At 40.0% G+C, this 12092-nt stretch overlaps 1 protein-coding gene across 1 annotated transcript; it reads left to right on the top strand.

Annotated features, from left to right (window-relative positions):
• Positions 1–80: 80 nt before the first annotated feature.
• miga2 (mitoguardin 2) lies at positions 81–12068 on the top strand. Its single transcript, XM_023423999.2, has 16 exons — positions 81–177; positions 1018–1297; positions 1438–1648; positions 1771–1886; positions 1999–2119; positions 2762–2889; positions 3116–3233; positions 3362–3468; positions 3674–3786; positions 4155–4227; positions 5443–5529; positions 5681–5779; positions 6211–6345; positions 6448–6501; positions 6593–6709; positions 7740–12068. The coding sequence occupies exons 2-16, from the start codon at positions 1202–1204 to the stop codon at positions 7938–7940; spliced, it is 1776 nt and encodes a 591-aa protein (XP_023279767.1). The 5' UTR covers positions 81–177; positions 1018–1201; the 3' UTR covers positions 7941–12068.
• Positions 12069–12092: the final 24 nt, after the last annotated feature.

Raw genomic sequence — 12092 nt, 5'->3', positions numbered from 1 at the left:
CATTCGATTGGTCAACAAAAGAATTTGATCTTCTGTACTCCGCATCTGATTGGTTTATGGTCGTGTCACTTTCCCTGCGTTTCCGAAGCACCGCCTCCGAGCAAAAATCTAGTGTGCGGCTTTCACTGACTGTGACACAGGAACGTCCTTCCCTACTGCCGCCTTGGATGCCCCACGGTATGTACCTGTGTAAGGGATTATGTTATTAGTTGTGTCGCTGGTGTGCTGTAAGCAGAGCTGCCGACGCCTCTGAGGTGTCAGTTCAAAGCCTTACAGCTTGTGTCCGGTTGACCGGGTGATGCTGTGATGTGAAGTGTCAGATCGGGCTGAGCTAGGCTAGCTAAGTGTGCCAGCTAACGTTAGCATGCTCGCCTGTGATGGTTGTTTCCTGCTTGCTTGTGTTGATTTTGGCTTGTTCATAACAACAATTTGGAAAACTGAGTTCAGACCTACTCTGTATTTTAGGTAAAAGTTGAAAAAGTGGTGGCAGGGTGGACTCACGACCTTTGACTAACTGCCTAGCTCGCTATTCACCTTTTTATAGTCAAGTCTGTTAACTAGCAGCTTCTGCATCATCAATAATTTTGAATGAATTCTCATTTTGCATATAAGTCGATGTTTTATTGAATTAGACAGTGTAGCTCCAAAGAGAGATGAAAAGTCAGCCAGTCTGTCACGCTGAAACCGCACCTGCTGTTTGTCATGTAGCGTAGGTGTAAGGCAGGCTGGATGGCAGGCTGGATAACTGGCTGCATACCAGACAGTGTAGATAGGTAGTTAGCTGGCACGATGTCAAGTTGCGCTGCTGCTTAACAGTTAATGCGAGCTTGATCTTCCCAGTCTAAACCATGAACCTTTGCAAGTTAATTCTATGCTTGGATTTTGCCCTGGAATCAACAGCACTTTTGTACTACCTATTGTTGCTGTGTCTTTGTCATGTGCAGTTTAATGCAGCTATAAAGAGAGGATGCCTGTGCACTCGGTTAATTTCCAAAACTAATGTCTCATCTATTGTAGGGTAATAAAACTGCATCCACCCACTGGACTAGTGTGGAGCACAAGGTCAGGAGTGAATGAGGACAGACACGGTTCATCAGCAAGCCCTGAGCTGGCTGATCTCAGAGCAGAGAGGAAACTTCATTTAGGGTGAATGTGAGGGAGCTCTGGGGAATTGCGGCCTGAAGGCATTTCCATTTCTGAGATGTCAGTCAAACGAGCAGACGGGATGTCCATCGCCCAGGCTTTGGCCATGACTGTAGCGGAGATACCGGTCTTTCTCTATTCCACATTTGGGCAGGTAAATCGCTTTGCATTTACAGTTAAGTTTTGCATGTTTATACAGAACCATCCTTTGCAGACTTGTGAAATGAAAAATAAGTTACAATAGCTAAATTGATGTCTGTGATGACAGCGCTTGTTTGCCTCTCCTCCTTTCAGTCCATATTTTCTCAGCTAAAGCTCACCCCAAACTTGAAGAAGGTGCTCTTTGCCACAGCACTGGGCAGTGTAGCTCTGGCTCTCACCGCTCATCAGCTCAAAAGGCGGGGGAGAAAAAGGAAGCAGGCAACACAAGGGAAGGAGGGCCAGAAGACAGTGGGAATACCTGAGGCGCTGATGAAGACAGGAAGACCCTCTTCGTTGAAAAGAGGTGTGAATGTCTTTATGTTGGAAATTTTGAAGTGCTGACATTGCTTTGTGGGTTATAGCATGTCTCAGCATCTACTTAGATAAATCCAGAAAAGAGAACGCTTTTATTTTTTTTCTTTACAGGGCCATTTACTGGACGACAGATGATGAGTCCGAGCACCAGGAGCAATGACACCATGAGTGGAATTTCTTCGCTGGCTCCCAGTAAACACTCAAGTTCTTCACACAGCCTGGCATCAGTTAGTTTCATACTCGTAGCTTTTCAGTTTTTGTCTTGTTTATGTGCATTTTCTCTTATTCCTCTTCATATCATTTTTCATATTTTATATTTATTTTGTGTCTTTGGCACAGATGCGGGTACCAAACTCCCCCAATCAGTCTGCCAATCCATCCACCCCCTGGGAAGCAGAGCCTGTGGTGGAAGAGTCAGGGGCAGTAGAGGATGCTAATGCAGAGAATCTGTATTTAATGGGTAGGTATTTACTACTATTCAGGATTTTATAAAAAAAAAAATGACATAAGCTGTGTGTGAAATATGAAGTATATTGTGTGAAACAACAAGATGAGCTCTACTTTTCCTTTGCCTTGAATAGTTTTTAATCAGAAATAACATGGGTCATGAAACAAAACTCTCTGTTTTGGTGTCAATAAAGTGAGTAAAAGGGAGAGTATTCACATTGCTGTTGATTTTGAAGACTTATATCATGTAAAAGTTACTTTTCTATGTCTTTTTTTTTTATCATTTTATGGTCAAATTAAGGTACAAGCTACCCATAATAATAATACCGTATTTCCCATGTTAGGTAAAGGCAGCTGATTTGATGCTGTAGTGACTGTTGTAGTGTAGAACAAATGAAGAAATATCGGATGTAATCAGGTGAATGCTGGACTTGTTGACCCAGGGTGCTGTTGTTGGACATTAGGATCATCCTGCATGAACTATTTGAATTCTGTCATTCTCTGGACTTTTCACTTAAACAGCATTAAGCAGCAGTATTTTTGATAAAGTAATATCTGCTCCAGCACTAAAGCCAATAAGAAAGAACACCAGTGGCTGCAGTTCTGTGCGTAAGTAGACAGTCTGGTTAAGTCTCAGTGCTCTTTTTCTTGCTAGGGATGGAGCTGTTTGAGGAGGCTCTGCGAAAGTGGGAGCAGGCCCTGAATATTCGCCATCACTCCCGCTCGACCTCCAGCAACAACAGCCTCGCTCTGCAGGGGGCAACTTGTGGAGACTTTCCCATGGTAACCATAAAACAGTAATTACCAGCCCTGTTTATGGCTGGTTTACTTTCCAGTTCAAGTTCAGTATGGTGGTGGAATTTCACCTACTGTAAGTGAGATGTTGTTGGTTTGGTCGTAGGCAATACAGTGCCAATGCAGTATAATTGTTAATCCTTGATTTATTTTTTAGTTTTATTACATAATAAGTAACTTTGGGCTTGTTAAATGCTTTTCCTCTTGATTATAGGTTGAAACCCGTAATAAAGTGTTTGCTGAGAAGTTAGAGACACTGCTGCACAGGGCATACCACCTACAAGAGGATTTTGGCAGCAGTATCCCGACAGACAGCGTGCTGGCAGACTTTGGTGAGACTTCTGTTGAGCTTCTATGTGACCTTTTTTAACAGAGGGTAGAAATCTTATTAATCAAAGAGAAGAGCATGAGAGCATATGTTTTATCTCTTATATCACAGTTTGTGTTGTCCCTTTGTTAGAGAGTGAAGGAACTCTTATCTTGCCTCAAGTTGAGAGTTTCCATAGACTGCAAGACGATGATGTGACTACTGTTACCTCTGACGACTCCTTCTTCTCGGCTGCAGAGGTGAGTTCCTCTCCTCTGTTCACTAAGGACTGATGGAAAACCAGATTACATTAGGGCAGTCACAGACTTAGCCCCCTCTAGTGTTTGTATCAAGTACACATTCAAATACACTCTTGAGTCTTGCAGATCCAATCATGTCTGCTGCTTTTTCTGCAAATAACATATGTAGATTGTGTAATGAGGTCTTTGTGTTTTGTCTGTGCAGCTGTTTGATGCCATGGCTTTAGAAGAAGTCTACCAGCCACTTAGGCCAGCAGCTCTTTATGAAGAAGCCTTGTCTCAGGTCCGGGAAGCCAAAGTGGCCTATAGGTCCCTGAGGTAACTGTGAAATTCAGCGTCTTCACCTAAATACTTAAAGTTGTGATGACTATGCACAATGTCAAAGGAGTCACTCTTAGTGACACTTGCACATCACCTCATTATTTTGGTTTTGGTTCACCCTCGCTGCTCTCATCAGCATCATTTCCAGATGTAGCAGGCAGCTATTGAACAAAAAAAGTTCTGATAAACCTACTGTGCACCAAACGATAGACAAGGTTTGTGACTCGCTGGCAAACATAGTGGAGCATTTAGCAGCTAAAAGGAGAGTGAATAAATGCTTATGTTGCTCTGTGTCTGCTGTATGTGTAAATAAGCAGCTGTTCGCCATATCAACTTTGACTTTCATGTCTGTCTCTTTTTACCAGGACTGAATTACTTGAATGTTATGGTGATCAAGACTTCCTTGCCAAACTTCACTGTGTGAGACAAGCATTCCAGGTTTGTTTCAGCTCATAAGACTTAGATCATAGATCATTTTCTTTGTTTGCATAATAACCCCCCACCCTGTTTTATATTATGATTTTGAAGCCATTGTTTTATGTTTCAAAACTTCCATTGTTTACACTGTCTTGGGAATTTCTTCTCCTCCACTTTTATGGTGCATTACAACACAACCAACTGTTATCACCTGCACATCTTTGTGCAGACAATAGAAGAGCTAGTTCATCAAACATTGCTCTACAGCACTACTAGTGGTCAGAAGATGACAGATGGCGTTTAATGAAAATCACATGAGCTGGGTTGTAAACTCTTGTAAAAACACTTGAGAGCTGTGAAGCTGAAAGTAAATTAAGCTGAACAGAACTAAAAAAAACAAAATTAAGCTCATACAGCTCAGAGATTTTCATGCTCTTTTGGCTGATGTCCTCTGGCAGGAAGGCTGTCTTGGTTAAAATAAATTGTAATAATTGCATATGATTGCCAATCTTCTAAATGGTTAGCATTGAATCACATAGTGCAGTTGCTAAATATTGCAGTGCAGTGAGAGCAAGGTAAGACAATAGATATGATGCAAGTAAAAAAAAAAAAAAGGTTTATTTTAGGTAAATCTGTCATAATGAATTTCAGGAAGGCATTGTACTTCAGGTGGAACCAGGTCATGGATCAAGATGGATCTCTTTGTCTTTTCTTTCTTTTTGCTGGAATCATCATCTCTGCCCTCATACAGTGTGTGTATCGAGACACTAGTAGAAACACACAGCACACAAACCTGAGACAGAAATATGCTGCCTTGATGCAGGTGCAGCCATAAGAGCAACAGGCAGCGAGTCAGGTTTCTTTGCTTAGGCGACATCCTGACAAAAGCTACTGGGTTAGTGAGGATGAAGACAGCAGCTGCAGTCAGGAGAGGTGACTCATGGTGTTCCTTACACTTAAAAATGTATGATACTACAGGGGTTTCTCTGCACAACTTTTGCACAGCTGGAGCTGAAGGGAACATTCACATCTGTTGTGTTTATCTGCTTGTGTGACTCTTTTTGGTACATGAGAGTAATCGTACTCTGCTTTGCTTTCCGTACAACATGACACTTTGTTGTCTATGCTTGAAAATTATTCTGCACTGTGACAAAATCAGGTGCCTACTAAATAACTTGACCATATTATTACAGAAATCACTGTAGAAAAAAGACTGATGAGGTTTTTTCCTTTCAGGTCCTGTTGCTAGATGAAACTCATCGCACATTTTTCATGGAGACCGGGAAGCAAATGATTACAGGGTTAATGGTAAAGGCAAACAAGGTAAGAAAAATACTCATTTGGATCCACTGTTGTTAACTTGTGTCATTTGGATAAACAGGACAAGGTTCTGCTTCTGTGGACATATTTGCACAGCTTTAAATAATTAGTTCCTGTGTGTTTTTTGTTGTTGTTATTTTTTGCTTTAACTCAGAGTCCCAAAGCCTTCCTAGAGAGCTACGAGGACATGCTGCTTTACACTCAGAGAGAGGAAACGTGGCCCATCACTAAGATGGAGCTGGAGGGCCGAGGGGTGAGTAATGCTGTCATTCACGTCATGTTACTGAATCTCCTCTTCATTTTGTTTTTCAGCATGCTCCCCTTAACAAACACACAGGGTCGCATATATCAGGCGATAAAACATGGTCAGTCTTTAAGACGACTGACTAAATGCCATTTCACTTTTCATGCTGACAGTATTGCTGGGAACGTCTGTGTTTATTGATTTATTCATGGATACTCAGGCAGTTTACATGAACCTGAGAAACCCTGTGACTACCCTGAATTAAACTGAAGCGCGCCCAATGGTCAGGTTACAACAGTCCATCTTTATATGAATGATTCGTTCACTCTGTATACATCAGATCTCTAAATATAGTAGGAAAGTGAATGTAATCTTTGAGAAAATGTGATCACTGTCATATTTAACACACTGTTGGGGCTCACTCGTCATGACCTCTGCAGGTGGTGTGTATGAACTTTTTCGACGTAGTGTTGGACTTCATCCTGATGGATGCGTTTGAGGACCTGGAGAGCCCTCCCTCCTCTGTGGTGGCTGTGTTGAGGAATCGCTGGCTCTCTGACAGCTTCAAAGAGACGGTTAATTTTCACTCACATGATCACGCACACAAACTCCATAATTATACCACTGATGAGTGAGTTGTAACGTATCCCAATAACACAGCTGTGTTTTTCTGTTAGGCTCTGGCGACTGCTTGCTGGTCTGTCCTAAAAGCAAAGAGGCGTCTGCTCATGGTGAGTTTGAGCCAGTTTGAAAACTGATTGCATTTAGTGTTTCAAAGTACAATATCTTTGGTTTTGACAGCTGTTTCTTTACTGTCCATAGGTTCCTGATGGTTTTATCTCCCACTTCTACGCCATATCAGAACATGTGAGCCCAGTTTTAGCGTTTGGGTTTTTGGGACCCAGGCAGCACCTAAGTGAAGTTTGCACCATCTTCAAGGTGAGAGCATGTTGTGTGTTGTCATCACAAACAAAGCATTCATTATTTACATTTAGTTATCAGAGCAGAGCAACAGTGGAAGGCCTGTGGAAACAGCTGTTTAAGGCTTGCAGTTCTCTCGCTCCTTTCTCTCTCCTTTTTGTTGACTGTCCCTGACGTGTTCTGTCTATCGACCTCCTCCGCTCTGTTTCATCACAGCCCGGCACTTACACACAAACAGCAATGGCAGTCAGTCAGTCGGAGTGTGTCATTGGTGTTGCAAGCATCGGTTATATGCAGGGGATGCAGATGTGAAACTATGGCAGGGCAAATTCAATTTAATATTGATTTGAAACTAGAAATGTTAAGAATAATGATAATAAGTTAATACATTAATGGTAAAACAAGCCATGTGGAAAAGGCATAAGCTATCAGTGATTGCTCTGAACATCCCAAGTGGAGGTCAACCTTCAGCAGTGCTGGATCCTCCACTTCCCATAATGCAACTCAATAGCATCTTTTGCATCTTTCTTCACATCATATGGGATGGTTGGTTGAGATGAGACAGATTCCCATGTTTACAGCTTTCACGTCACAGGACAGCTCAGAACAGTTGTACAATTACAGAGTTGAGCGAGGGTTAAAAATACTGTGCACTGGCAATATAACGTACATTTAGGTTTAATCATCTTGAACAAAGAAATTTCAGTTGCTTATAATTCTGATAACTCGGATATGACATGAATGTGGCATCAGGCTTCCTCTGTGTTAAGACTCCATACTGCCAGTTTGTAACCCAGGCTTTCTGTAATAAATTTGTAGTCTCCAAGCCAAGATGAAATAAGCCTGATGACATTACTAGGGTTAGTTTTTTCAAACGTGACTAAGACCTTGTACAACTGTTTGCACAGGCTGAGTAGGACTAAACATAAAGAGCAAGCTAACCTTCATGTGTAAAATCAGTGGACTACACCTTTAAAGTCTAAGTTAAACTCACTGTGTTATACTGTATATCAGTTTCTGTCATTCATTTCTCTCCTCTCCTCTGCAGCAACAAATTGTGCAGTACCTTAAGGATATGTTTGATCATGACAAGGTCCGCTTCACCTCTGCTCAGTGCTTGGCTGAGGACATCCTGAACCTATCCCACCGCCGGAGCGAGATTTTACTGGGGTATCTGGGAATTGATAGCCTTCTGGAGCTCAACGGTGCCCTGCCCAGAGACACGGAGGGCTCCTCAGGGCCCAACTAAAATGACTAGCGTCACTAAAGACTTCATGGGGGCTTGTGCAGGCCAAATGCAATGGGCTAACCAGTAGGGAACGGCAAGGAGTCACAGCTCGACACTAACTCTGTACCCGCATTAAGACTGCATTGCATCGTGCTCCCGTGATATACTGTGAACCAGAATTAATCATTCATTCATCTGTGTTCATCAAACACAACTACTGTAAGAGGATATATTTTCACTAGATCTAAAGTATCACTGGTACTAATGGGGGAGACTGGCTGGATCATGTGATTCTACCTCTCCCTTGTTATCCGCTGCTGTGTTGTGTATCGACGATGCCTACTGTGGTCGTGTAATCTCAGACGTGTGAGGACCCGTCTCTGCCTTGTTGGATGACAAGGATACTTCTTAAAAACACACCTGACAGAAGCGCTCCCAACACACGAAGACTGGGCCTTCTACACTACTACTCCACATGGAGCGAGTGTCTTCAGAGGACAAGTGGTTGTATTGTAACCTTCCATTCATCCGAGTGGTGAAGTCAGATGGGGATATCATAGTCTTCATTATTATGTGAAAAGAAATGGCGTGAGTCTGTTGATATTTTATGTTTTATATTAAAGGGGCAAGGATATTTGTTAAATCCATGATAATTCCTGACAACCTTGGCCAGCTGAAGATTTATGCTGCGTGACAAAGGACGTAATGAATTTGTCTCCTCACTGATGAAACGTAAATCCTCTTTAATTTGAAGAAGTATTTATTCCAGTTTGGTCTAATCAAGCAGGCTAACGTGACATATCAAAGAGACTGTATTAAATGCAAAAAGACATCATGTAAAATTAGTGTAGGGTGCTAACATGTTAATCATATAGAAATAAGATTATGCCTGAGCTATATCCCGACCCCACACCGTCCGTCTCATATAGTCTTCTCAGCCAGAGTGGACATAGCAGTGATCCAGCTAAGGTGCATATGGTCGAGTTTTACTTTCTCTGAGCCACAGTGATCACTCAGATTTTACCTCGCGATAAATAACAAGAATATAGTCCATTTTTAAATGGCACCGAGGTGCAAAGAACTGCAAATAACACAAAGTATGAAAATGTCTGTTTTGATAGGATTATTGCCAGTTTAGAGGGTGTAACAGAAATCAGATATCTTGAACAATGTCTGCTCTCAGGGAGTAAGGTGAAATCAATATTAGGTGATGCATTATGTTTTTCAAATTCTTACTGTTAATCAGTTTATTAATTGGTTGAGCTACTTGAATTGCCTTCAGATATTTGGGCCAAATTTGTACAATTACTTTAGTTTGATTCAAACAAATACAAAATAAATAAAATAGTGAAATTGTTAAAGGCAAAAGTATCTAAACGTAAGTTACATGGACATGAAATCTGTGTTGTCAATGTTGTTTGGAACAGAAGTACTCAGTGAGTGTGATTGTTATTCAACTCTTGGGGGTTACTTGCTGTAAATGAGTATAAATTAGTGGATTAGAAAGAAAATCTGCTCGTTTCTCAATAGGTCTTATTTTTCACAACAGACATTTGTCATAGAAGGAAAAGCACAAGTGTTAACCAATAACATTTTCGAAGGTTACTTAATATATTTCCTCAAGTATTGTACTTCAATACAACTTTGAGGTAATTGTATTTTATTTGAGTTTTTTCCCTTTCATTCTACTTCATACTTCTACTTTTTTACTCCACTACATTTATTTGGCAGCTATAGGTATTTACTAGTGACTTGGCAGTGTGAAAATTTTAATCCGAAACTTGTGATCTGCCTCTGAAATATAACTCACTGTTCAGTGCACAAAATGTCCTTCTAATGAAATCATTTTAGTCCTTTAAGTCTTATTTTCTTGAAAGAAATCGAACAGTGCTCTAATATTCCAACATATTTTCAATGCAGTTTCAAGGATTTTTTAAAACAGGTTCATTTTTAATGTTTTGTGCAGCAACCTGCCTCATTCTGCCTGGTTACAGACTCCCTTTTTACTTGTTTTAAGAAAATATCAGTACTGCTGATCAGTGATAATAATATAATATAATCAAGGGTATGTGTAATACAAAACCATTAAAGGAGCCCTTTTCCTGCATAATCACTACTTTTACTTACATTTTACTTTAGTTTTTGTATGTTGCATTTAAATTGTGGTATTGCTACTTTTATTTCAGTAAAGGAGTAATTCTTCCACAGTTGCATGACAGTGTGACAGCGAGTCAGCACGCACAACGCCAGGACCCTGAAACTGAAGCAGCTAAATTGAACTCGGCTATCATTGATTTTATTATTTACACCTGTGCTTTTCCTCCTGTGTCAAAAGGCCAATGCTCACGGCTGTAACAAAGTGCAGACAGTGAATACAATCTAACACCCTCAGAGACTTTGTAAAAAAAAAAAAAAAAAAAAAGTCAGCCTCAGTGTGATAATTGATCAGAAACACATTTCATCACTTTCATCACTTTACACTGCGATGTGTCGCTTGCTTTCCTCCAAACCCATTTTAAAATTGACCCGACTGAGTAAAACAGTGCCATCTACAGTATTAGTCATAGCAAAGATGTTGTTTTTGTTTCTGATTCCATGACTACCTGTAATGAAGAAGCGGCATTGTACAGTCAGACTGAAACTTACACAAGTGCACTGAAGATAACCCCTGAGTTCTCTTTGTTTTCCCAATACTGTGAGCTTGTTGGAGCAGAGAGACACTGAAGGGGCGCTAAGATGCCAAGTTAATAAGAGTTTTCCTCCGCGATCCTAACATGGATAACTCTACTACTGTAAAGGTAGATTTGTGTTATGCAAACTGTAGCTTATTTTTGTTTAGGAAACTGTCAAAAACTAAATTATCATAATGAAATATGATGGGAAAAAAAGATTCATTATAAATGGCAGTAGAAGCACAGTGTGTATGTTTGTGGTTACCTACAAGATTTCTTGTCTGATCATTCTGTGTTTCATAGTTCTTAGGGAATAGTTTATCATACAAATTAAGAGAATTCAGCTCTTTTGTCATTCATAATCATTTAAATGTAAAATGGTCTTGATGTGAATCCTGCTCTTGTTGCAACACGCCTCTGACAGTCAGAGCTCTTACATGCTGCAATGCAGTACCTGTGTCAAGAGTCTGCATTATTGGGTTATTTCTGTTTCTGTCAAACATGGACCAGAACATCCAACTGTAAATAGTCTTTACAGAAAATAATTTAGTTCCTTGTTCTGGCAGATGTGCAGCTTTGTGTTTTTAAGCATTTTGCACTTTATTAGAAAAACAGAAAGATACAGGAATGTCCCACAACTCTTATATAAACTATTGAATTATTACATCATAGAACAGACATACTATTGATAACATAGAACATACATGCTGTATAGTAAAAAAACTATATTTCCCAGAAAACTATATTATAGAAAGTGTTTATTCAGGTTACTGTCATATGTTTTTGATTTAGTCTCCATGCTGAATGTTCTCCAATTTTAACTTTTGACTGCGTGTGGTCCAATCCCTGATGAACTGCTTTAAAAACCATTTCCTCACTTGTTTTAGTCCTGTTATTGTAGAGTATCAGCAGTATGTATCATGCAGGTAAAAATGCAATTATGGAAAAATGCTCATGTTATTAAGATATGTAGTCTTGTGATCTTTAAAAGATTGGTCTGCTTTTTTCCGTGCAACAAGAGTAGATGATCAGAGATTTATTCCTCCAGCAGCCTTTGCATGTTAACAGTGTAAATGCATCGATCAATGTATTCCTGCAACATTTAGAACCAGGCTCAGCCCTAGTTATTGTTATTTTTAGGTTTAAAAATCCCATTTAGAAATAAACTGAAGAAAGTGTTTAGGAACTTATAATCATTTGAAAGTCAAAATGCAGGCATGGACTCTCCTTCTTAGCATACATTTAATGGATTATAGAGTTTTACAAGGATTTCAGATGGCCAAAATATGGAATGTCATTTTTTTTGTTTGTTTGTTTGAAAGTCACTGCTGTACATTACAAGTGTCCTATTCATGCCTTTTGTCTTTTCTATTGTTAAATTACAATGCCAGCACAAACTGTAAATCGATTTTGATTCTCCATATTAAATGTTATTTTTTGTTATTAAACAATATGTTTATTATGCTATTTCCCAACAGATGATGGTTCGTTGTATTTCTTG

This window comes from Seriola lalandi, unplaced genomic scaffold (genome assembly GCF_002814215.2).
Source record: "Seriola lalandi dorsalis isolate HSWRI2012SDOR001 ecotype SW California unplaced genomic scaffold, Sedor1 jcf7180002054695, whole genome shotgun sequence".
In the NCBI taxonomy this organism is placed as follows: domain Eukaryota; kingdom Metazoa; phylum Chordata; class Actinopteri; order Carangiformes; family Carangidae; genus Seriola; species Seriola lalandi.
This window is presented reverse-complemented; position numbering and strand designations above follow the sequence as displayed.

Bases quoted from the DNA above. Each gene is read 5' to 3' on its own strand.
- miga2 (XM_023423999.2), top strand. From the start codon at position 1,202: ATGTCAGTCAAACGAGCAGACGGGATGTCCATCGCCCAGGCTTTGGCC. The intron at 2,120-2,761 runs GTAGGTATTTAC...TTTTCTTGCTAG, and splicing joins AGAGAATCTGTATTTAATGG to GGATGGAGCTGTTTGAGGAG. The intron at 3,234-3,361 runs GTGAGACTTCTG...TCCCTTTGTTAG, and splicing joins CAGCGTGCTGGCAGACTTTG to AGAGTGAAGGAACTCTTATC.